General features: G+C 35.0%; 1 protein-coding gene across 10 annotated transcripts in view; it reads left to right on the plus strand.

Moving 5' to 3' along the window:
• Positions 1-3,158: 3,158 nt before the first annotated feature.
• LOC122031818 (thiamine-repressible mitochondrial transport protein THI74-like) overlaps positions 3,159-27,733 on the plus strand; it is a 74,777-nt gene continuing 50,202 nt past the window's right edge. The window contains exons 1-4 of one of the 10 annotated variants that reach the window (XM_042590971.1): positions 3,159-3,308; positions 7,562-7,737; positions 15,870-15,998; positions 27,007-27,679. In XM_042590971.1, coding sequence (XP_042446905.1) covers positions 27,104-27,679 — 576 coding nt within the window. In that variant the 5' untranslated portion in view covers positions 3,159-3,308; positions 7,562-7,737; positions 15,870-15,998; positions 27,007-27,103. The remainder of the gene's footprint in view (positions 3,309-7,561; positions 7,738-15,869; positions 15,999-27,006; positions 27,680-27,733) is intronic. The other 9 variants (XM_042590970.1, XM_042590975.1, XM_042590974.1 and 6 more) reach the window with 9 other exon arrangements.

Below are 27,733 nucleotides of genomic sequence, written 5' to 3' on the forward strand. Positions count from 1 at the left end.
TAATAGTTTAGATTTGAATCGCAAGCGGAACTTAACACTATTGATTCAAATCCACCTATGTTATTAATTTCATTAAATATTAATTTCCAAAATTAGCTTCCAGGACTGCATGGTGAGGCACATGACCTTCTTGGATATTGGAGCAACCACCACCGCCTATACAAAGCCTTTTAAAGAAAGCTAATATTTAATTTCCTTAAATAACTCTAGGTTAACCAAAAAGAACAATTGAATCACAAATTCGAAAAATAAAACAAAAGAAACACAAATTCGAAACAAATCTGAAAACTCTAGAATCATATGCCTCTTGTGTTTGGTATTTTCAAAAATAATTATACAAAGAAAACTAGTATGATGCGGAAAACAATTACTAGATATACCTTTCTTTGTAAGCAAATAACCCCTTGATCTTCTACCGTATTCCTCTTCTTATCCCGGACGTTGTGTCGGTAACGATCTACCAAGATGAGAACCACCCAAGCCCTTCTCCTTTCTTCCAAGTTTCAGCCACCTTCTTTTCTTCAAGGGATGAAGAACTTAGACCACAAACCAATCTCCAAGGGATGCTAGGAAACAAAGCCTTCTTCTTCTTCTTCTTCCTCAAGTAAAATCCGGCCACCAACCAAGCTCCTAGAGAAGTTGCCGCCGGCCATAAGAAGAAGAGAAGAGGGAGAAGCTAGGGTCGGCCACCAAGGAGGAAAAGAGAGGAAGAATAGAATAGAGTCGTTCTTCATGAAGGTACCTCTACCCCCTCTTTTATAATCCTTGGTCTTGGCAAATAAGGAAATTTAATTAAAAACTTCCTTAATTCTTTTGCCATGAAAAGGAAAAATTTATTTAATTAAAAATAATTTTCCTTTTCATTATTATATGGCCGGCCACTTATTTCCCCAAAACAAGAAGAGTTTTAATTAAAACAAAAATTAAAACTTCCTAATTTGTTTTCAGAAATTTATAAAAAATTTCTCCAATAATTTTTCCCTTCATGGTGGATTATAAAAAGGAAATTTTATAAATTAAAATCTTTCTTTTAAACATGTGGATGATTTCCAAAAAGGAAAGTTATCTCTAAAAATTAAAATCTCCTTTCAATCTACAAATAAGGAAAGATATCAAATCTTTTCTTAATCTTTTGTAGAAACTAATAAAAGATAATATTTAATTTTTAAAACTCTCTTTTAAATTATGATAATGGTTAAAAAGGAAAGTTTTTTCAAAATTAAAATCTCCTTTCAATTTACAAATAAGGAAAGATTTCAAATCTTTTCTTAATATTTTGTAGAAAGCTATAAAAGGAAAGATTTAAATTTTAAATTCTCTTTTAAAAACATGATATCCACATAAGAAATAATTTTAATAAAAATCTTTTTTAATATTCTAGTGGCCGACCACCTAAGCTTGGGACCCAAGCTTTGGCCGCCCACCAATTTAGCTCATCCATTTGGTCTTGGTCGGCCCTAGCTTTGGTTCCAAGCTAGCTTGGCCGGCCCCATTAGGATGGGTAAGTAAATCTCTATATACATGAGGCTACGATAGGAACCGAGAGGAGGAATTGGTTTTGGTCTCTCGATGAAATTAAGCTTCTCGTGTTCGCCCCGAACACACAACTTAATTTCATCAATAATAATTCATACCACTAAAGAATTATTATTGAACTACCGCACCAATCCCAAATTACATTTTGCGCTCCTTCTTATTATGAGTGTGTTACTCTCCCTGTGTTTAAGATGTCGAATGTCCACTAATTAAATAAGTTACTGACAACTCACTTAATTAATATCTTAGTCCAAGAGTAGTACCACTCAACCTTATCGTCATGTCGGACTAAGTCCACCTGCAGGGTTTAACATGACAATCTTTATGAGCTCCTCTTGGGGATATTATCAACCTAGATTACTAGGACACAGTTTCCTTCTATAATCAACAACACACACTATAAGTGATATCATTTCCCAACTTATCGGGCTTATTGATTTATCAAACTAAATCTCACCCATTGATAAATTAAAGAAATGAATATCAAATATATGTGCTTGTTATTATATTAGGATTAAGAGCACACACTTGCATAATAACTAAGGTCTAGTTCTTTTATCAAGTCAGTATAAAAAGAACTTACCTAAAATGGTCCTACTCAATACACTTAGAGTGTACTAGTGTAATTTATTAGTCAAGATAAACTAATACCTAATTATACTACGACTATTCCAATGATTTGTTTCTTTCCATCTTAGTCGTGAGCAACTGTTTATAATTTATAAAGAACCGATAACATGATCTTCTGTGTGTGACACCACACACCATGTTATCTACAATATAAATTAATTGAACAACTACATTTATCATAAATATAGACATTTGGCCAATGTGATTCGTATTTCTAGATAAATGTTTATACCAAAAGTTAGGCTTTTACTATACATCCTAACAGCAGGATATTTTTATCATTTTATAATAATACAAATTACATTCGTTATACTAAATAATGGACACTAAACAAAAGATTACATACATTACATTACCAAACGTAGTAATGTAATGTAATCTTGATTATATTACTAAACGTAATGTATGTAATCTTTGATTACAAGAGTGATTATATTTTTTTATTTGGTGTCCATTATTTTTTATAAGAAATGTAATTCGTATTATTATAAAATGACAAAAATATCCTGTGATTTCTATCGATGGTCGCCACATCTCTGGCAGAGCTTGTGGCAACCAGCGGTCGCCGCCGTTGGCCTCCTCCGTCGGCCGCCACTGACAACCGCCGGCTGCCACCGATCGCCACCTACAACCGCCGGCCGCCGTCGGTCTCCACCGGCAACCGTCGACCGCCGACAACCGACAACCGATGACGGTGACAATCGTTGGCGGCGAGCGACGGTCGGTGGCGGAGGTGACCGATGGTGGTGGGCGGCGGCCTGCAGTGTCCGACGACAGTGGGCGACGATGACCAATGATGGTAGGCGGCGACCGTGATGGACTAGGGATATATTTGTCATTTAAATTTTGATTAAATGATGAACTTATAATATAATTAAATTACATAGTATTCACTTTATAATCAGATTATAAAATTTCACTATATTTTATAATCCAAATTACATTATATTACAAATTTAAAATTAAAATTACAAGTGACCGATTACACTAGCCTTAAGTAATCGTAAGGGTTATGGTTACGCCTTTACCTGCATACGATTACTCCCGTCGCGAGTAAGCTTCCAGCGATTGATTTCCCTTTTTTATTGTTCATCGTGATCGGCTCAATCGTTTCCGGGTTCCGAACCCTAATCCTCTGCCAGGTACACTCGATCTCTCGTCATTCCGTATCTGTAAGGAGAGATTTTGAGATTGCTTGTTTTGATATTTTCTGATCTTTAAGATCATGTTAGGGTTTCGTGTTTCTATCCTACAATCTTTCTGAATCGACGGAATTAGAGGTTTTATCCTGTTCTCCCTGCTTTCTGGTGGTTTTTGTTTTATAATTGTGGTTACTATTCTACATTTACCTGTTGGATGAAATAACCGATATTCAATATGGGGGTCGTCAGTTTTTGTTGCTAAATGGAGAAGAGATTTTATTAGTTGAAAATTTCTTTCTCTTGTTTCATCTTTCACTGTGTTGATACACCATGTTCCTCTTCCTGAACTGCTCACTAGTTACAATTTTATTATTTGTATGATCGTCACCTCGTTGTCAAGGATCATATGCTTGTCCCATTGGTTTGATTGGACACTTGATCAAGTTGTAGCTAGTGTAAGAACTAGTAAAGTTGTAGCTACTGCTGCAAATACCTTTTTGCCCTTTGTGATATCCCTATGTTCCACTGAAAACGAAAACCTCCTTGTTCCTGTTTTTAATTTTGTGGCACCTAAATATGATATTACTGGTTATTGGTTTATGAATCATAAGTTGTTCAGTTGCTTGGTACATATTCTTTAGAATTATTATCTGAATTTGCTACTTTGGCTTGTTTAGTGCCTAATGGATTCGGATAAATAGTGAACTGAGACTGTTTGGATATTCAGCAAAAAATATCAACCTCTATTTGATGTTTTGGTCCTTGTTTAAATATTTCACAAGGCTTGTTTTGGTTAATTGGTTTATTAGTATGATGCATGTCCTTCCATTCACTATCAAACAGAATCAAAGACCCTAATTGTCAGTTCTTGAGAATCAATTGTATGCATTACTCTAGATGTGAGATTCAATAATAGTTCACTTTGTCTTTCAAACAAGGAATAAAGGATTTTTCTCTTCCGAACTCGTAGTCTTTTGTTGGAATAGTACAGTTTATCAGTTCCATTGTGTTGACACTTAGCACACTTTATAGTGCGATCAACTTGGATGAGTTATACTTCTAGAATCCTCTTCCCATTTACTTTTTTGCCTTTAAATACAAGCATATAGTAGTTCTATTACCAATTAAATCAAAATTTTAAAACAATAAGTTAAACTATAACAAATACTTTGACTAAATTAGAAAAAAAGATGCATGTTGTGTGCTGATTGGAAGCAGTGAATTTATTTTTTAAAAGCACTCACTTAGTTCCTAAATATGGTCTCATAGTGGATTTTGACAGGGACCACATAGGCATTGCATTTAATTTCATATAGCATATTTGGTCTACATTTGCAATCAAAACATCTTATTTGGTATTATTTTAAACAATTTGCCCGGGAAAAAATTGATTTAAAAATCTTATGCTGCCCTTTAATACTTGTTTTGCATATGATAACGATGTTAGATATCAATGCATATTTTAATACACATTACATAGGCCCCCACATCTGTGTTATGCAATGGATTGCATGTTGCATATGTTTTTGAGACCTTTAAGCATTAGTTCTACTAATTGGATAATTTTTGATGCATTTTAAACAAGGCTTTCAAGATATATAATAATAGAATTGATTTTTTCACATTTAAACATTTTTTTCTTTTGAATGATATGTAATTATGAAAGCCTTGTGAAGCTGGAAAAAAAGTAAGTTAAACATATCACCATGGTGTATAAATAATAGTACAACTTTGTGCTAGGTGGGTGAGCAGTTAAGGAATAGGAACATGGGTGCTTTGTACAAAAATCTAAAGAAAAAACTTTCACAAATGAACTAAGAGAACTAATAAAATCTCTCCAATTTGCAATAATAAACGATGAACCTCTAGATTTAATATCAATTATTTCATCCAACTAATAAACATAGAATATAAACCTCTAAAAACCAGCTAAAGAAGAATAAAGCCTCTAATCTTGTTGATTCAGAAATACTTGTTCGATAGAAAGACGAGGCCCTAACATGGGCTTAGATATAATACAACAAAAACAGCAAGTGATCTCAAATTTCTCCTTGCAAATACAGAACAACGAGTGATTTAGTGTATCTGGCAGAAGATCAAGCTCCTGAAACCGAAAACAATTGAGCCAATCAATAGATCATGAGGAACAACAAGAAGGCTTTGATTATGTTGTTGGAAGATTTTTTTTGTAAACAGGAGCAATCCGTCTTTTTTTTTTTTTAAATCTTCCTTCGGTCCAACTAGTCCCATTTTCCGATTCATAAAATCTAATGTGAATGACAAATATATTAATAAACTTTCGATGAATATTGTAAATGTAATGAAATTTTATGTTTTAAATTTTTTAATTGCTGGAGCCTTGACGTAATGGTAAAGTTGTTGCTTTGTGATCAAAAGGTTACGGGTTCGAATCCTGAAAACAGCCTCTTGCAAAAGCAGGATAAGACTGCATACAATGGATCCTTCCCCAGGACCCCGCATGGTGGGGCTGTCCTTTTTTTATTTTTATGTTTGATGTGGAGAAGATAACGATACCACATGGCATCGACCATGACTCGGTCAAGTCAACTCTACTGACTTGGGAGGGATTTAAGCCAAGTTAGCCGACTGTTATCTCATCTCAAGTCAAGTCAGCCGCCTCCGAGCCAAGCTCCACCTCAACTTGGGTCGAGTCAGCTGTCTCCCGGTCGAGCTCAAGCTCAACTTGGGTTGAACTAGCCACCTCCTTAAAAGATGCAGTCGTTGCCAAGCTACCTCCCGACTGAGCTCAATCTCAACTTGGGTCGAGCTAGCCACCTTCTTAAAGGACGCAGTCGTTAGTCGCCTCCTTAAAGGATTCAACAGTGGCGGCTAACCACCTCCTTAAAGGATTCCACTGTAACGGTGGTGGCCATCCACCTGCTTAAACGATGCAACCATTATGCAGGCTGCTAGCCGCCTCTTTGAAGAACACACTCATTGCCGGTCGTTTCCTTAAAGGACACAACCCTTACGCAGGCTACCAGCCACCTCCTTTACGGACGAGACCGTTACAGCAAGAAGTCAACAAATCCAAGGGACACGACCGTTATGGTAGGAAGTCAACAAACTCAAGAGATGTGGTCGTTACAACATGTAGTTAGTAAATTTAAGGGATGTGGCTGTTACAACATGAAATCATACAGTAGTTATGTAAGCCACCTATAAGAAGAGGCCACCTCTTTACCCTTATATAAGGTAATGGAGATATGCTTATGTGATGAAACAAAATGCATGCAAAATAATACTAAAAACTATGCATGAAATACGCACATCAAATTTCCTATTCGAAAATGATCCAAGGGATCATGTAGGCCTTGGAGTAGCACTAGTTGGACTGTGAACCAAGTTATCGAGTTAAGTTTTTTGTTTTAATATTCCGTTGTGACTCTGTTTTGTTTTATAAAAAGAAAAGAAGGTTTTAAACCTAGTCATTGCATCTAGTTCGGACCCAAACCTGGTCAATTGAATCTAACGGGTCGATTAGATTGGTTTTTCGAACACTCACATTGGCCTTCTGGTCGCTCGAACCTGACATTGTCCGTTTGATCAGATTTGTTTGAGTCTAGTTTGATCCAAGTCAAGTCCGATTTACTTAGGACTTGGTCTAGCTGCGTCCGATTGCGTTCACCTCCTCGCCGTCTTGCTTCCAACACTAGGTTCTTGTGAGACAAGCATAAAAACACAAGCAGCAAACACACAAAGCCGTAGTCTACCTGACCTATAGCTTATCTTTTGCTTGGAGTTCACTCCTCCAAGACTTCTACTTAGAGTTCACTCTCCTAGGGTTTTTCTTTACCTAAGGTTTACTGCCTTAGAATTTTCTCTTTGCTAAGCATCCTGTCACCTTGACCGACTTGATCTTGTCTCTTACTAGACATTCGGTCATCTTTGACCTTGTTAATCTTGTTCTACTTAGACTTTACCCTTGCTAGTCATCCGATCAATCTTGATCTACTTAGTCATCCGACTTGGTCTTGTCTCTTACTAGACATTCGGTCATCTTTGACCTTGTTAATCTTGATCTACTTAGACTTTATCCTTGCTAGTCATCCCTCCCAAGTCGGTCAAATTGATTGCGTTAATCGAGTCATGCCATGTGGTACTGTTATCTCCATTACATCACATATTAAAATAAGCGATCAAAAAAATTTTAAACATAAAATTTCATTACGTTTTCACTATTCATTAAAAACTTATTAATATATTTTTCATTCACACTGAATTTTGAATAGGAAAATGCGACTAGTTGGAATGAAGCGGGCTCAGATACCTAGATTACAAAAAGGGACAGGTTGCTTTCGTTGCAAGAAAATTTTCTAGCGACCGATTTCAAAGCCTTTTTGTTGTTCCTCGTGATTTGCTTGTTGGCTCAATTGTTTCCTGATTTAGAAGCCTAATCTTCCACCAGGTACACTAAATCACTTATTTGAGATCGCTTATTATTTTTGATATTGTATTATAGAGATTTGAGATCGCTTATTGTTTTTGATATTGTATTATCTCTAAGCCTATGTTAGTGCTTGGTCTCTATCGAACAAGTTATTTTGAATCGACGGGATTAGAGGCTTTTTATTCTTCTTTAGCTAGTTTCTGGTGGTTACTATTCTATGTTTACTAGTTGGATGAAATAATCGATATTAAATCTAGAGGATTGTCGTTATTGTTGCCATGTTCCTCTTCCTGAACTGCTCATTGGGCACAAAGTTGAACTATTATTTATACACCATGATGATATGCTTAACTTACTTTTTTCATGCTTCACATGGCTTTCGTAATTACATATCATTCAAAAAAAAAAATGTTTAAATGCTTTATATATGGAGGGTATACATGGATTTTGGGAAATGAAACGCTCATTACTTTCTTGTTTTATTATCATCTCAACTCTCGTAGTTCTTGTGATCATGCTAATATGTTTCACTTATCTATTGGAAATGAATTAATTATTTTTTACTTGTTTGACAACTGTCATTAATTCTTTATACTTGTTTTTTAATGTATGAGGAAAAGAGAGAGACACTTAAGGTTTAAGTTATCCTTTTCCATTTGAAAATAAAGTCATCATCTCAAAGTAGCTTTAATCAAGAGCACGGTTCCGCAAGATATCTAGATTGAGGGGAGTTAAGATTGAGGGGGAACTTTAGAGAGATTGATAGGACAATGGTTCAGTCCTTATGACTAGGTTTGAACTCAATATTTTGATGGTTTAACAACACAATTTAAGTCAAATATGTATTTGATAAGTTCAATAAAGTGTGAAAATATGATATGAATTGGAGAGTGAAGTGATTAACTTTAGATGAAAGGTTTCATGGATCGAGTGTGAAGTTGTGAGGTGCTTCAAGCTTTTGGATGGTTAGTTAATCATCAAGCTTGAAAATTGACTTGAATATTTTATGCTCAAGTATTACATTAATCAATATTATAATGTTGTGTTTATTTTAGCCATAAGTTAATTTCATTTATAGAATTTAGCTAGTATCTAGAGTTTGCTATCTAAGGAGCTTCATCTTAGGGCCTATATGGTGTTTGATAGGTTGCTATGAAGTTTGAGGTTGCCCCTTAATGGTGTGAGGTTAAAAAAAGCTAAGATCGACCTTAAAACTCACTTGGGCCCATTTTTGGTTCAAAAGTATCATAGGTGGAACTAAGCTTTCCTAGTCGATTGGAACATCAACTTGATAGAGTTGTCGACCATGACCAAGTTGTGATGTTGGTAGGCACAAAAAAGATTATGTTTACAAGTATCTCGACTAAGTTAGAGTTGTGTTATCCCTTTTGATCCAAAAGTGGCCATTATGGTTTCCAATAGTCATATTTGGTTTAGCAGAAGTTTAAAATTGATTAACACAAGTGTCTAAATAGAGACGTCAAGGCTTCTTTTAAAGTCCTTTTTGGTGCCTAATGCTGATATGAAAATAATGTTGGAGCAATCGGTGTACCCTTAGGTTTCGATGTTTGGGCAAAGGGTTGAAGTTAGAATTTGCATCTTTATTTGCTATGCGCTATTGAGTGTGTAGGTGACAGGTGCAAAGGAAAGTCCAAGTGTGATCTTGGCAAAGGTGAAGTCCAAGCATGAGAGTCTTGGCGGTGCAAGTCTAAGCTTGAGGCTTAGCCGTGTAAGTCTAAGTGTTACTTGGCAAAGGAAGACCCGACAACAAGGATAAAGTCGAAGGAAACTCTTGAAGGCAAGACGTGAAGAATGGGAAAACATCCGAGGAATGCAAGGCTGATGAAGGAGGCTAGAAAACAAGGTCAAGGTTGTGCGGGCGAGGACGAGTGTATGAGTGATTGTACTCGGGGGTAAAATTGTAAATTAAGTTTACCATTTGACTGGTATATGTCAGTGGTTGAGAACCAGTAAACTTGGAATGGAATTCCAGGGTTTATGGTTCTAGGGTTATCAGAATACTTCGCTCAGCCCATGAAGACTAGTCGACTGATCCATGGTGAGCAATAGATTGGAATCAAGCCGGTTGTAACGGTCGAATTACACAGAGGTACCGATAAGTATGGCAGTCGAGGCGGCGGAAATACAGCTTGGGTGTTTCCTCCCAAGCTATATAATGGAACTCAGATTGGCTAGATTTGGTGACGAAATTAGAGGTGGTTAACCGCTAATAGAGTCTCCAAAGCTCAGAGCAATCCAAGAGTTCTTGATCGAGTTTGTGGTGAAGTTTTTCTATCGACAAGGAGGAATGTGCTAGCCGGAGTTTCGGGGACTAATCCATCGATGAGGGATTATCCACCTTACGGACAACCATGGAGTAGGAGCATCATCTTCGAACCACGTAAACAACCATGTTAGGTTTTGTTTTTTTCCTTCTTGTCTCTAGGGTTAACTTTTATATTTGGTTGTGTGTATTTTCATTGTGTTAACAAGTATAGAAAAATGAATGAAGTAGGTGACCGTCTATTCACCCCCTTCTAGTCAGTGATCAAGGTCCCAATAATTCGTATCAGAGCTAGGAGCACTCTTGAAGGACTAGCCGCCGAAAGGAGTAAGCACTAGAAGAAGAAGGCGACAATTTTTGGAAATTGTCCGATGCCAATAAGTGGTATCGCAATGGAGTCGGAAGGAGCACTAGGATGGGACATCTGAATTCCACCTCTATACGAGCAAGGAGTTTTCAAGTATTGGATGAAGCGATTGGAGACATAGTTCCAAATGAATCATTGGATCGCCTTCGAAGAATCCTTCGAAGCTCCAACAGACAAGAAGAGGAAGTGTCTCTGGCCAAGATATTAGAGTGAGGAGAAAAAACAACAATAGGAGGCGGACAAGGAGGTAACTAAAATCTTATTAAAATTATTGCCTTCTAATGTGTTTTCTAGTGTACATGAGTACAAGAATGTATGTGACCTTTGGAAAAAAGTAATTGCTTATCATGAAAATCCTACACAAATCCAAGAGTGGAGGAGCCCAAGGAGAAGAGCTCATTGGTCCACGAGGAAGAGGAAGAAGAGTACCATTCAAATGTTGGGACATGTTCAACATCAGAAGAGGAGGAAAAAGTGGAATCATCTACATCTTCGAGGGAAGAAGAAGAGCAATTTTGAGATAGTGGAGATCTTGAAAGTTCAATCCTCAACCACCTTTGCGAGGAGTGAGAAGACCCATATCAAATGTTTTGAATGTGGAGAGATGAGACACTATAAGAATAAGTGTCCTTTGCTCAAAAAGGAAAAAAAGTAATTCCTAAACTAAATTTAATTCATTTAGAATCTAATTTAAGTTGTAGGAAGAAGAAGGAGAAGATGCACATAGTGTGCTTCACGTGTGGTGAGCGAGGATACTACTGTTGGATCATGAAGAGTCGATAGAGGGGGGGGGGGTGAATATCGATTTAAAATTAACGAGAGTACGCAACGGAAAAAAGTAAAGTAAAGAGAGATGACACAAGTAATTTTTACTTGGTTCGGAGCCTGTGTCGACTCCTACTCCAACGCCCGCACACAAGGGTGCTTTCGGTGGGCAATCACTAATAATCCGAAATAAGAATTACAGCGAAAGTACAGGAATTATTAGAAACAAAATGTCGACAATTATGAAAATTAAAACAGAGAGAAAAAGAAACTTGTGAGCTTTTGGCAGCGTCGCATGAGCACTGAAGATCTGATTATCGGTTGTTGTGAGGGCTCCGCCTTTGACCCTCCTTATATAGGAGGCTCGGGGCGCCTGGAACCTTCAGGGCGCCTCGACCATGACATAGCCGACCCAATCAGGAGGCTCCACGTGGCGGTGACGTGAAGATGATAGAATTTACCTCCGGGCGCCCGGGTACCTCCCGGGTACCCGGACCTCCGGGCGCCCGGGTACCTCCCGGGCGTCCGGACCCAAGTTTTCCAGCAGACTCTTTCCTGCAAGAAAAACTTTAGTCCGAGGCAATTATACCCTGCAACACAGATTGTTAACACAATTTTATAGATAAGAAAAATAGTAATTAGATTCCGTCTCTCCGAGACTGGAATCTAGTCAAGATCTCGACTTAGAGTTCCGAGATGGTTCTAAGTCGGATCGGCGCCTAAGTTCCCTTTCCGGGAACGCATCCTCACAGTCACTCCCTTCCAGTGACTTACGATTTGACGGTCAGGCGCCGGAATGGACGAATGCGCGCCACAGGCATCCGTTCGCCCGCGTCAGTGCTGGCGCTTCCCAACCAGCGCTGGAGTTTGGACTTCGTCCCAGCTATCCGGTCTGCCCGTCGACCTAGCTGGGCTTCGTGCCAGACATCAGGTCAGCCTGTCGACCTGTCTGGGCTTTTCCTGCACACTCGGTCAGAGTGTTAGATCAACAACAAAACTAACTTAACCTATTTTGTCATTCATCAAAACTTGGGTTAGACCGTTAGTGCTAACCGCACCAACAACTACCACACAAATACCTAAGGAAGGGAGTACTCAAGAAGATGGAGCGGATGAAGCAATGGAGGAAGTGGAAAAAACTATATGGATGCTTGTGTGGGAACTCCAATGGTAAGTAGAAAGGTAAACCCTAACCTGAATTTTAATTCGAATGTTAATTCAAGTTCTAGAGATTTGCATGTTAGAAATAACAATGTCGTTTATTTACCCATGCATAATTTTGAATTTAGATGCCATGATAGGAATAGAGTTAATATGATTGATAACCCTAAGAAATTAAATTCAAAGGTTAGATCTAACAACAAAAATAACAACCCACTTTGTCTAAAGAGAGGAAGGCGGTGGAAAATCTAGGCATTAATCTCAAAAAGGGGAGACACATGTCTAGGAAGGGTAGGTCTAGGAATGTCTTGATTCTAGGGTTAGAAAGTTAGAATTAGAAAATCAAACTTTGAAGTCAAGGCTTGAGGAATTAGAAAAAACCCTAGAAAGATTTAATGTTGGATCTAAGAGTTTGGATTTAGTATTGGGTAGTTAAAGACCTAATGGTGATAAATCTGGTTTATAATACCGATCTTCATCAAATAAGGGTAAATGGAAGCACTTTGGTGGAAATGCATTTGCAAAGTCAACCAAAGCCAAGTAAAAGTCGTATGCAAGGGTTGTATATAACTATGACAAGGAGAAGTTATCCAAGGATAAGAAATCAAAGGATAAGTCAACTAAGGATAAATCATCCAAGGTTAATTACAAGGAGAAATTAACCAAAGACAAGATGTCTAAGGTTAAGAGAGTACAATGATTATAGGTCAATTGTCACTCGAGGTGTATCATAGTGGTCTTAGCCATAATAGATGAGTTATCTAGGAAGGTGACTAGGGTTAAGAGTTATAGAGGGAGCTCAAAGAGTCAATTTAGGACCCACGGGTGAACCTTGCTTGGGATTCTAGATGGGTCATAAAATGTACCAAAGAGTTTATAGATGAACTTGAGTATCTAACCTAATTGCTTGACACAATTAGGGTGAGATTCATGTATGAAAATATGAAATGAGATTCATATTGCATGAAAATGGATTTTAGATGTATAGATATCATATAAACTAATACTAGGGATGCATTACGATTTAGTATGGATAGATACATCAAGAGGAAGTCAAACTAAGACTTTAGGTCAAACTTCAATTGAACCGTTCAGATAGTTTTAAATTTTATGTCTATCTTGGATCCGTGATGAATTAATTTTTAATTCTATTTTTCTCTAGTAGAAAATAGTGAAACAGACTTCTCTACAAAATTTGGAAATTTTTGGAGGTCTAGAGAATTTCTGGTGCATTTTTGAAAATGAGTTTAGAAATGAGTTTAGGTTGAAATTTTGATGCTAGTCAGCTATCAGAAATCAGTCAACTGGTAATGCTGTTAATCGAACACAAAATGACTCTATGAGATTGATTCAATAAGGGTAGTTGATTGGGGATTATGGCAGTCGACTGAGATAGTCTGAAACTATTTTTAGCAATAAAAAATAACCAAAAGGATGATATATGTGGATTAATACCTGATAATTATAGTCATTAGAGGTATAAGAGTCCAATAATTGGGATATTGTTGCTCTTTTTGATGTATGGCAAAAGGGGAGAAGTTTAGGTTTAAGTAGGAAGTCTAAATACCTTTGCAAGGAATCCTACCTCAAGGAGGAGTTTAAGTGAAGGGGGAGCTAAGGATTAGGTTCCATTGCATATGTATGAGTATATTGTATATTTATTTACATATGTATTGCATTATTTGTTTCCCTAACTTAAACGTTGCCAAACATCAAAAATGGGGAGATTGTTGGAGCAATCGGTACTTTGATGTTTAGGCAAAGAGTTTAAGTTAGGGTTTGCATCTGTATTTGATATGCACTATTGAGTGTGCAGCAACTAACAGGTGTAAAGGAAGCCCAAGTGTGATCTTGACACAGATGAATTCCAAGCTTGAGGTTTGGCCGTATAAGTCCAAGTGTGACTTGACAAAGGAAGATCTGACAGGAAGGACAATGCTGTAAGAAGCTCTTGAAGGTAAGGGGTGAAGGATGGGGAAACATCCGAGGGACGCAAGGTTGATGGAGGAGGCTAGAAGACAAGGTCAAGGTTATGTGGATAAAGACGAGTGCATAAGTGATTGTACTTGGGGGTAAAATCGTAAGTTAGGGTTTACCAATATATGTCTCAGTCGTTGAGAACCAACAAACCCCAGAATGGAATTTCGGGGTTTGTGGTTCTAGGGTTACTAGTCGACTAAGAGCGAACACAATGTTTCTGTTCGCTAGCCCATGAAGACTAGTCGACTGATCAATCACTACTAGAAAAAAATACTTTTTGTGACACAACAAAATATGTCTTAAATTATAAATTTAGTGTCTCAAAATGTTTTTGAGACGGTGATGAGACAGTAATGTAGTCGTTTCCAATACAAATGTCTTAAAAAAATATTGAGACAGTTGTACCGTCTTAAATGCTATTTAAGATAGTGATGAGACGGTTGTTCAATTGTCTCAAAAGTATTTAAGATAGTTATTTTTTTCTCAAATATTATGTTTTACCCTGTAAAAAAAACTAGAGATATTAAATTAAGATGGTATTGTGCTATCTCAAATAGAAATGAAGACAATAAATTGGTCTCTAATGCTTTAATTTGTTAGATACACCATTTATGACAAAAATTAATAATCTTAAAAGAATATTTACTATATAAATTAATTTAAATCAAATTTATTGAATTATCATTTCAAAACAAAAGGAAAAATCTCTTTATAAATTAAAAATGATATACATAACATAAAATTCTAATATTTTTTAACTTACAAGTTAGTACGTACATTTCATATCAACATTCATCCAATAATAGAAATATCTACATATTCATCATTAATTTGATAAGAAAAAATTATTATTCCCATGAAAGTTACACAAGAGAAAGTCCAAAGAACAACTCCTCGTGGTCTGGAGATAATTTCTATAATTCTTCTTTATCAGAATCCTGAACATTAAAAAAATCCTCTTATTAGAGATAAAGATGATTTATAATATATACTGATAAGAAAAATCAATAAATAAAACTTTTCAATAAGAAATCTCATCATCTAACACATAATCCTCTTTCTTGCAACTATGTATAATACAACACAAATATTTTCAAGTTAAACAAACCTCTCATCTTGTAATAAGAAATGATGGTTCATGTGTTTGTCGATATCTTTGTGCCTTTCAAGTTGTTGTACTTATAAAATAAATTTATCTACAACATAAAAAACCCTACACTACATCGCCAAAATTATTAATAAAATAAAAAAAATTCTTGTGAAAATAACTACCAATGTACCGATTGGTTACCCAATCCTTATATATGTGAAATAGTATTATCTACAATCTAAATAAAAAATAGTGCACAAATCACAAAACTATCAAAATTCATCATAAAAGATAATTATTTAAATAAAGTTAAGATACCTTTTGATTACTAAATTTACTGGATTCCATTCGAAGATGTCTATGAGGATTCATGATTCTCTAACTTTGATTGAAGTGCATCTATTTGAAATTTCATTTGATTTAGAACTACTTTCATATACTCTGTTACAGTTTTCTTCGTAGCCATTTTGATTAACTCATTTGAATGTTCATTGGATAACAAGGGAAGGGGTGAGTACACATGCCAGAAGGACTATGACCTAAACCCAAAGTGCGAACACAACCATGCCTTTCATTTTCCATGAAACTATTGAAAATCTTCTGCCTCAACTCAGATGTTTGATCCTCAATAGGTACAGCTGATAACTTTTCTTGCATTTGACCCTATATGTTTATTAACATCAATAAATATAGATCCTTCATAAGTAATTAAAAAATGATAATGTCTTAACAATATAATAATTGTAAATGAATGTGTTTACTATTAAATTTGCAGCCTCAGCATCAGCTGGAACTCAACTTTTTGAAACGAGCCTCAATGTACGTTGTTAAGTGATTGACTGCCAACTATATAAAAATGATAAATCCTTATACATTTGTTAAAAAAAACATAATATATTATAATTATATATACTTTATTATAATTATACATACTTTTATTTTATAGTTAGGCATCGAAGTTGTTCCGGTCATATAGATATTGGTCCCGTAAGTTCTCTATTGAGTGTATTTTTTTTTTGAAATTTCCTTAAAAATAGAAAAAATAGAGACAGGAAATTATTTGATGAGAAAAAAAATAATGTTATTTGAGACAAGAAATTACTTGAAATTTTTCTGTACTCGATGAGAATCCTCCATTGCTCAGGTTCAACATGATTAGGAACATTGGCTAACAATTGGTCATGGGTCTTTCTATTAAAATAATAAATTTTAATTCGATTGTTCCACTTTCTCTATTTGTCGCCAAATTTAAGGTAGGGGTATTGCTATTCTCCTATATAATATATAGGAGATATATGAACAGTTTGTTAAAAAAAATTTGCAAACATAATTATTATAACTAGGTTAGAAACATTATTTTGTCATATCGGCCATATGATATGATTAATAATAGGTCAAAAATGGTAAAAAATAGAGAAATTACTTGAACTTCATTCCGGATATAATTTGTAACATGTGTGGGCACGTCAGACCATTCTACATATATTAAGGGAACTTGGACACCATTACGAGCAATTCGACCAAGCAATGATGAATACTTGCCCGCATTCCATCCAATAGCCTGGAATGATTCGTTGAAATCAACTATTAACTTTTCACTTTCATGTAAATCCCCTTGAGCAGGTCCTCTTCCTCATTTTTTTTAGTAACTCCATTGTTAGTTTTTCCTATAAATTCAACAAACGTAAAAAACTTGTAAATTACAATAAGTAAAAAAGGACCAACAAAGAAGGGTGACAAATAATACGAGAAATTTAAAAAATAATTGAACACTTTGGAAATCTATATAAATTAACCTGAATTTGACAAGGTTAAACTAGGTTGTGAATTAGGTGGATCAATTGATTGCGAATTTTGTTTATAATGGGCTCCAAAGTTTAAGCTTGTAATGTTGATGCTTCTTGAACTTGTGATTGATGCTTCGATCTTGTTTGTGGATGATGAACTATTGGATGTAATATGTTATTTGGTCTTTCTTATTGCGGTTTCTCTATTACACGTGTGGGAGGATGCACTTGAGATAAATTACCTTGAGCAAAGGCTCTTCCTCGTTTTTTAGTTACTCCATTGTTAGTTTCTCGTATAAATTCAAGAAACATAAAAGACTTGTAAATTACAATAAGTAAAAAAGAACCAACAAAGAGGGGCGACGAATAATACGAGAAATTTTAAAAATAATTGAACACTTTGGAAATCTATATACACTAACCTGAATTTGGCAAGGTTAAACTAGGTTGTGAATTAAGTGGATCAATTGATTGTGAATTTTGTTGTTCATCAATGACCTCCAAAGTTTGAGCTTGTAATGTTGATGCTTGTTGAACTTGTGATTGATGCTTGGATCTTGTTTGTGGATGATGAACTATTGGATGTAATATGTTATTTAGTCTTTCTTGTTGTGGTTTCTCTATTATACGTGTGGGAGTATGCACTTGAGATAAATTACCTCTTACCACATCATTTAATTTTTCCAGCATAGTTGTCCCTTTATTTTCTTGTCTAACCAAGATGATCTATCATGAAAAAAAAAATCAACATATTAGTCCAAAGGTCATAAAAGGTCAATTACACATTTGAAGCTAAACTTAGAAAAGAAAACAATGATAACTAATTATTAAATTATAAATAAATCAATCAGACTAATACTCAAAAATTGATTATACATCAAGCATAAATGAAGAAGAATAAAACACTCTCTCTTTTATTGTATTAGTATTTCTTCCTTCAATTGAGACTGGGACTGGAACTGGAATGGGAAGGCATACATAAAAAATTGAGTGTGCAATTTAGTTTATTTGAATGAAAATGAGATAGATTGTTTCCAATTAGTCATTGAGGATACCCTCAAAAAAAAGTTGGAGCTCAAAGGGGTTTTCATTTACCTTGACGAGTACTCTGTCGAGGCACTTATGTTAAGTTCGTTGTGTCTCATATAATAAACGAATACAATTTGCATATGTACTCGGGTAAAAAGGGGTACTCTTTTCTATTTTATTTATCAAGAATATTGAAAAACAAAAGTGGACAAGTATCTCATAAATTCAAATAGTAAAGTAAATATAAGAATACTACCGATTGTACGAATCTAACTATTATGTTATGTCTCTCTCTTATCAATCGGCACTAATTGATGACCATTGCAGTTAGTGACCTCTTTAAAAAGTTCAGAAGCTCATTTTGCTTGGGCGATGTGAATTTGTTCGATTACCAGGAGTTATGAAGAATGGATGAAAATTTAGGAATACACAAGAAACAATGCCTGAAACAATGCATTAGGCAGAATAAATTAAGAATGAATTCAGAACATAATAAATTAGGAAGAAAAAGGAAGACATGGGGAACAATGCCAGAAACAAAAAAACAAATGTGCGTGCCAACCAAGGACTATCACTTCTCAAATCAAAACATCATCTGCTTCCAACTCTCCACTTCCATATGTAAGAAAGAGCTTTGAGAGAATGATTTCTAAGCTCACCGGGTTCGTTAAAGTTGAGACTAAAGTAGGTTTTTCAAATGCATTCTCCTTATTAGCGTTAAAGAATAACAATACAAAAAACAATCTTAATATGTTTCATCATTCTCTGCAACTTCTGCGTCCTGTCCAAGATCAATGACTCCATCAACAACATCTTCCCTCACCCCAGCATTATCCTCATCCCTAATAGGAATATTATCATCCAAAGTTTGAGAAGAATATGAATCCGCTTGATCCAAAGAAGAGTAAACATCATAATTATCTCCGCGACTCATTTTCAGAACATGCCATTTGGTTCCATTGGATCATTGCTATAGAATACTTGCTTTACTTGACTAGCAAATATGAATGGTTCGTCAGATAGCTGATTGTCTCTATACATTAGATGATCAAAATTCACTAAGGTAAATTTGAAATCATCTTCTATTTTCCCTCTTTGATTATCAACCCAATCACAATTGAACATAACAAACTTCATCCTATTACTAGTGTACTTGAATAATATCTTTCAATACTCTAAAGTAAATAATTTCTCCAGTAATTGGATTCCTTTCTTTCCTACTAGCATAGCTAGTAGTTTTTGCCCTAAGTATTACTCCACTATTTTGAGTTGTTTTACTAGTTTCGAAAGACTCTGTACGAAAATGAAATCCATTAATTATATAAGCCTTGAAACTTCTTGCTAATGCTTTGATTACTTTTGAAAATTTGGAATTTCCTACATTTAGATGCTCTTCAACCTACAATACATGAATATGCATATATAAGTTTCAGAAAAGTTCGTTGAATGAAATCAAGGATTTATTTCTAAATAGAAAATAGAATAAAAACTTACATGAGTTTTGAACCATGTATGAAATGTATCATTATGCACACTTTGAAGTTGATGGTATCCGTAATGTGGAAACTTCACACAAAGTTCTGTCATATACGTGCTGTTCATTTGGTAGATTTTGTTTCAATATAATATGTTTATAAAATAAAAGTGGTGCAATATTAAACTAACCAGGTGCTGTAAATATTTTTTTACTTAATAAATGGTTGCACAACATTAGTGTTCATTAAGACGTAACAATGATATTGTGTCCATGTAACTCTATCAAGAGTTATGTTCACTCATTTTCTTGTAGCATGTGATTTATCATTACCGCCATCAAAATTTCCTTTGGGTCGATTAGATTTGGTTTCCACATCATCTAGATACCTTGTGCAGAAATTCATGCACTCTTCCATTAAATAGTCTTTAGCAATAGAAGCTTTAGAATGAGCACGATTTCGCATGTATTTTTTAGTACATAGATATCTGGAAACATTAAAGAGATATTATTTTGTTTCAATTAATCAAAATGTTGAATATTCATACAAATATAATCTATTCATAAAGGAAACAAAAACTAACCTTCCTTTAGGATACATCCATCGAAATTGTACGGCTCCAGCAAGTAATGCTTCTTCGGCCAAGTGTATTGGTAAGTGCTTCATTATGTCAAAAAAAGATAGAGGAAATATTCTCTCAAGATAACATAGGATAACAACAATTCTATTTTAGATGCGTTCCAAATCATTTATGTGGCCCTAAAAAAATTAGTTAACTCTATAAGAACTTTAACTATATCTTTAGGCAATGCTTTGCGAATACTAACGGAAGCAACAGTTGTATAAGAATATGATAATCATGAGATTTGAAACCCCATATATTTCGTTCCTCCAAGTGTACATATTTTGATATATTTGATGCAATGCCATCTGGAAGTTTGATATTTTTCAAAACTTTACAACAAATCAATTTTTCATCCTTGGACATCGTAAATTTTGCTGGAAGAATGCACTTTTTACCTGAGGCCATTAGAGTAGAATGCAATGCTTTCCTTATTCCCATTTCTTTCAAATCACAACGGGATTCAGATGATCCTTTGATTTTTCTGCTATGTCAAGTATTGTAAAAAATACATTTTCCATGAAATTTCTCTCTGTATGCATCACATCAATATTATATGGTACCAAATTATCTATTCAATAAGACAACTCAAAAAATATACTTTTTTTCTTCCAATTGGTCTCACTTGGTAAATGAAATTCCCCATTGTGCCTTTTGATAATGTCTTATTTCTTATAATCCGTTAAAACATCTCTCACTTCTTCGTATATTTTAAACCCTGAAAGCCTTCTTGGCTTATTTCCATATTCTCGTGTTCTATCAAAGGATGCTCTCAACTTTTGAAATATGTGATTAGGAGACAAAAAAAAATTCTATGACTAGAATAGCAAAATTTCTTATTAGGTTTCAACCACAATGATCGAGTTGTGCTACCACAATAGGGACAAGCATACCTCCCTTTTGTACTCCACCCTGACAAATTTCCATAAGCTGAAAAATCACTGATTGTCCATAATAAAACTGCATAAAGATTGAACATTTGCTTACTTGAAGCATCATAAGTACATATACCATCATTCCATAGTTCTACTAATTCTTCAATATGAGTGGTTGTAAGTTCACATCTATTGTATTTCCAAGTGCTTTATGCCCATCAATCACAGCCATGGGGGTAAATTGTATGGGATAAGCACAACAGGTTATGTACTATGAGATATATTCATTGTTCTAAAAGGATTGTATCCATCCGCAGCTAATCCAAGTCTAATATTACGACAATCACTAGCAAAAGATGAATATTTATTATCAAATGACTTCCAAGCTTGGGAATCAGCAGGGTGTCCCAGGACACCATCATTGGTTCTTTCTTTTTCATGTCACTTCATTAATGAAGCAATCTCAGATGATAGAAAAGTTTTTGCAATCTTGGCTTTAATGGAAAATACCTAATTTGCTTTGCAGCAATTTGCTTACCCCCCCGGCTTGTATCGAGGTGATTCACATACTTCACATTCTTTAAGTTTACTATCTTCACCACGAAATGCCATACAGTCATTCAGGCAAACATCCCAAGTGTGATATGTGAAGCCAAGATCTTTAGTTATTTTTTTGGCTTCATAAAAGGATGAAGGTAACTTTGAGTGAGGAAAGACTTTTACCAATAATTGAAGTAAAAGAATGAAGGAATTATCAGGTCAACTACCTAGAACTTTTAGTTGTAGGAGATGAACAATGACTGCCAGTTTTGTGAAATTCTTACAACCTTCATACAATTCACACTGAGCTTCTTGCAATTTCATATCTTGCTTGGTTTTTTATCCATCCCAATTAAATCATCTTCTAATCTAAAATCATGGCTATTGTTGGCACCAAAAACATCTTGAACCATCCTAAATATATCATCATCTGTATCCATATCACTTGTACCTCTATAAGATAAGATTGTTTGTTGCGAATTGTAAATTTTGCCATGGTAAACCCAAACTCTATATTTGTTATAAAAGCCTCTAACAATAATATGCATTCTAGCATCTACCTTAGAGACAAAATAATGATTCTTGCAATCACAACATGGGCAATAAATTCGGCTATCTCCAGTCTTGTCTTTGTAAGCTAACTCTAAAAATTCATCAACTTTTCTCCTATATTCTTCTGAATTCCTATTCTTTGAATGAATCTAACTTTTTTCCATATCACCGGTCTTCATTGAGGAACAATTTACTGATAAAAACAATCATTTATAAAAGAAAAAGTTACTTCTTAGATCACAACTAAATATTTACTACACGGGTAATACTTACAAGTACAATTAAATTTTAACTAATGAAAGAATAGAACCTTTTCTAGAAGTGATAAAACTCTAATTTCAGAACTGTCGGTATTCAGGGAATACAAATGAAATTGAAAAAAATTAAAAGTGCATTATGATATCAAAGGTAATAAGAGATGTACCATGTAGTTTGATCTATTGGTTCATCTCCAAACATTGTTCCAAGTCCAATATCCTATATCAAAATCAAGAAAAATAGATGTCGGAGGCATAATTCGAGGTCGGAGGCATAAATCCTATATAAACATAGAGCCATGATTACCTCTGGATGAATCGGACAATGACGTCAAAGGCGCTCCGACGTGGCCTGATCGGGCAGTTCACGGGGTGGGCATGACGGGCAAGAAGAAGAAGGTGGCGGCGGTAGCGGTAGGTGAGCACGACAGGCTGAGAAGAAGAAGACGAAGGCGATGGCGTAGCGGCAACGACGATGCTTTTAGGTTTCAGCATGTGAGAAGATGAGAAGACGAAACGATGTTAATAGAAAGTTAGGACTTAAGTTTTGATAATAATCATTTAAAAATATAATATAATAAAAAATAATAATAATACATTTTAAATTTTTAAAAATATAAAAAAATTATATATAATCATGTAAATTTATTTTCTTATTAACTATTAATTATATTATTATTATTTTCCTAAATAAATTTAATTATATTAAATTTAATTAGTTTTAATTAATCATCATCCTCTCTATATATAATAAATTTATTATTTATTCTTATTATTATGTTATTTAGTGTTTTAGGCATATCCTAAAAGGTTAGTACATCATTAAATATTTAATATGTTTTATTTTCATAATTCTTAAATTATCAATAGTCTAAACACACATTATAAATTAAAAAAATTTAAATGTATTTTCCTATATTATTATTGTATGTGTGTGTCTATATATATCCACGTTGCGACTATTCCGTGAAATGATATTAGAACTTGAATGGTAGAGTCCGTGACAGTTACTGTGACCGTTCCAACGAATCATATTCAAGTTAATTTGAGACATTTTTTTTCGTCTTATTTAAATGTCTTATATAATTATATTTTTAACTGTCTTTATTAGGTGCCTTAGTAGTTGAATTTGAGACAAAATCTTAAATACTATCTTAAATTTAATGTCTCCATGTAAAATTTTGAGACATCTATTATTACTGTGTTAATTACTTAGTATTTGAGATGAATTTTGTTACTGTCTTAAAATTTGTCTCAAAAGCCTAGTTTTTTAGTAGTGAATAATGAGCAGTTGATTGGAATCAAGCCGTTAGGTTATAAAGGTCGAATTCCATAGAGGCCACTAGTAAGTATGACAATCGACTGGTGACAGAAACACAGCTTGGGTGTTTCCTCCCATGCTCTATATAATGGAACTTGGATTGGTTGACTTTGGTAATGAAATTAGAGGTGGTTAACCCCTAATAGAGTCTCCAAAGTTCAGAGCAATCCAAGAATTCTTGATCGAATTTGTGGTGAGGTTTCTCTGCCGACAAGGAGGATTGAGCTAGCCGGAGTTCCGGAGACTAATCCAATGACGGATTGAGGGATCGTCGAACTTACGAATAGCCATGGAGTAGGGGCATTATCTCCGAATCACGTAGACAAACGTGAGGGTTTATTTTCTTTCTTCTTTCATATTTGGTTGTGTGTATTTTCATTGTGCTAACAAGTATAGAAAATTGAACGAAGTGGGTGACCGTTTATTTACTCTCCCTCTAGCCGGTGATCAAGATCCCAACAAATAATAGTCATCATCCTTATTTCTCTCGAGTGCCAAAGGAAATACCTAGAGAATTTGGAAGAAAAAACATGATCTCAACCTTTGGTTTGAAGTACTCTTTGGATTGAGAAAAATAATGCACCATCTATTCACCTTGAATCTCTCTTAGGATTGATATAAAAATCATGCACCGTCTATTCACCACTCTTTTAGTCAATGTTCCTACACTCAACACTCTTACCTTTAAACTTATTTCCGTTAGGATTCTTAAAATTTAGCCTCTTGGAAAGCTTTGTTAACCTATACCCATGTGCTTTGGATGGTAAGATCACATAATTTGAGCTAGCTTCTAAAATTTTGTTAATGATACTAGCTTCGATCTATGATTGGAACAAGTATGCTATTAATTGCATCATATTGGCACACTATTTAAGTTGACATGGTTTAGACCGTTCCATGAATTGGTTTAACGTGTATGGTTTGAACCTTGAATTAGTATCACTTCTATGACCTCATTCTACTTGGCTTATTTACCTAAATTATTATCTCATGATTTGATGAGTTAATATGACACAACTAGAGAAAGTATGATACTACTCATTGTAATACTTAGATATGAATTTGGATATGAAGTTGTACGTATTGTATATAGTTACATTTTATCAAAATTCATATGATATTTAGTGACTGAGTGAGAAAAAGAGAGCAACCACACATGGTGTTCATGAGATAAATTTTGATTTCATTCCATGGGTAGAACTATATAGTTCACTGAGTCTACGGATATTGAAAAAGATTTGAAACCATGATCTGAAAAAATCATGATTAACAAGTACAAGTTCTCTAAGTTATTTTTGTCATTAACAAGTACAAGTGTTGGTTTTTAATATGGAAAGACCAATGATTATCTTGACAAGAATGGGTATTTCAAAGTTTCACAAGAATATCTACTAAATTTTGTTTTGATTGCAATGAAAAATGATAATGAACTATAACCATGAGAGATGAAATTAACATGTTAATTCAATGAATGATTAGAATGAGAAGTTAATAAATTGTAGGAGATATGAAAAGCCAAATTAGCACATACGGAACTATAAATAACTTAATTAATAGTTACTTTGTGATTGGCAAAACTTGTCAAATTCGTTGCCTTCTTTTGAAGACTAAACTAGTAAAAGTTATTGCTTGTCTTCCTGTTGATTCCACGCTTTTAATATCATGCAATATTGTCTAGGATTATTAAGTTAGTGCTAGAGGGGGCTGAATAACACTCATCTTTTTCTCGCTTGTTTCATCGTTCTTTCTTTTTTATCAGGGTTAGTATGCAATGAAAATAATAAATCTAAAAGTAAAGACAAGAACACGATAGGGTTTACTTGGTTCACACTCCCAGGGTTCTACGTCCAAGGCCTGCGTACAGAAACGTCATCCACTTTCTTTCTCATTTCCGGAAATATTCCGGAGGCGGAGAAATCTTTTATAAAATTGTAAAAGCAATCACAAGTAGATAAATCAAATGAGCATATAATAGTTAATACAAACAAAGATTTGTCGATCCAATCCGGAGGTCCTGAGTGCTGCGACACTACTCTTGGTGGTTCCTCGGTCGTAGAGCTTTGAGAGAATTTTGAGCACAGATCTTAGAGAGATTTGAGAGTTGATCATTATACTGAGTCTTTGTTTCGAGTCTCTTTTATGGACTTTTTACAGTCAACCGAACAAGCATATATGGTCGGCCGATCCACAGCTTATCCGGATCTATTCTTACCTTATCTAGATCAAGTCTTATCTGTATCTGTTCTTACATCATATTTTTCTACATCAACTCCCGATGCTTATTCTTGGCCATGCCACCTTACTGAAGCTTATCTGGCACCATCTCTGGCAACTCAATTTCCACGTCAACATTTTAGTCATGACACATCAGTTGCCATGTCATCAGGTCGGTGCTTATCCATGTCACATTAATTGCCACATCATCAGGCTGGTGCTTATCTATGTCACATCAGCTGAGGCTTAGCCCTTTACACATCATTTGCCATGTCATTTTACTATGCTTTCGGTCGATTGGAATATCTAGTTGAACTGGAAACCTTGTTTCGGTCTCTTGAACTTCCTATACTTGACCTACTAGTGTCACTTGCTTGGATTTTACTCCTCTAAGATTTTTCACTACCTAGGATTTACTCCCAACAGTTTTTTCACTTACCCAAGCATTTGGTCATATTGATCTGCTTGGACTTTCCCTCATTCAGTCAACTTGGACTTTACCATTGCCAAACATCTTGTTATCCTTAACCTACCTGAACTTTCCATTTGCTAGTCATTCGCTCAACCTTGATTTGGCTAAATTTTCCCTTTGCTAGTCATTTGGTTATCTTTGATATGGCTAGACTTTCCCTTTGTTAGTCATCCGGTCAACCTTGACTTGACTAGATTTCTTGACTGCCAAGCAACTGATATCTCACTTACTCACTTCCAAACATTTGGTCAACCTTGACCTATTTTGGATCAATCCTTGGTCAATCTCGACTAGTGGTATATTGTTAAATTTTGCAATCCTGGAGGTTGATTGCACCAATACATTATAATGGGAAGTATAATTTCTAACAAAATCTGCAATCCTATTTTGTTTCTCTATTAAATCGATTCAGTTCTTTATGTGGCTGGCTGTTGTTTTGTCCTTTTACTAATTATTGAATGTACAACTCTAAAGATTACAAATTCAAAATGTTTAGGTACAAGTTGTTAAGTCAACTGGTGGTTTATTTTCAGCAGGGAATAGTTATGAGCTTCAATTTGCCCAGGTTTGAATGAACATTCCTACCATCTCCGATGAGGTTCAGCAGAGATACTTGGCGTTGGGCTTTAGGTCTCATATACATTGTTGCAGTGGCAATAATATGGATTGCTGCTAGTTATATAGTTCAATCTGTTGTAGATTCTGGTGTTTCTCCGTTTCTGATTACCTATATCTGTAATTCGTTGTTTGTTGTTCTTATTCCAATTATTGAGATCTCTCGGTATCTTGAGGTTATATTAAAGGGTTCTTGGCACTGGTTTCGGAATAGGAATGTTCCAGACTCACAATTGTCTGTTAATTCAGAGGAAGTTAATCTTCTAGTGCAGACTGGTCAACCTACTGGCCCATATGTGCTGAGTAATAATCAACAAGAAAACATTTCTTTGATTCACTCTAGAATTCAAGATTCTGAGAGCATATTATCCATTCATGCTATTGCGTTCAGTGGTGGAGAATCTTGCTTGATGACTGACGATAGCACTAAACAAGTGAATACGGAGGAGCATTGGACTCGTTGTCAAGTAGCTAAAGTTAGCTTCTTGATATGCCCTTTTTGGTTCTTTGCTCAATTGACATTCAATCTCTCTCTTAAATACACAACTGTTACGGTTGGTGTTCCTATCTGTTCCTTTTTTTGTTCTTTTTTTCTGTTAGCATTCTAA

Source organism: Zingiber officinale, chromosome 11A (assembly GCF_018446385.1).
Source record: "Zingiber officinale cultivar Zhangliang chromosome 11A, Zo_v1.1, whole genome shotgun sequence".
Taxonomy (NCBI): domain Eukaryota; kingdom Viridiplantae; phylum Streptophyta; class Magnoliopsida; order Zingiberales; family Zingiberaceae; genus Zingiber; species Zingiber officinale.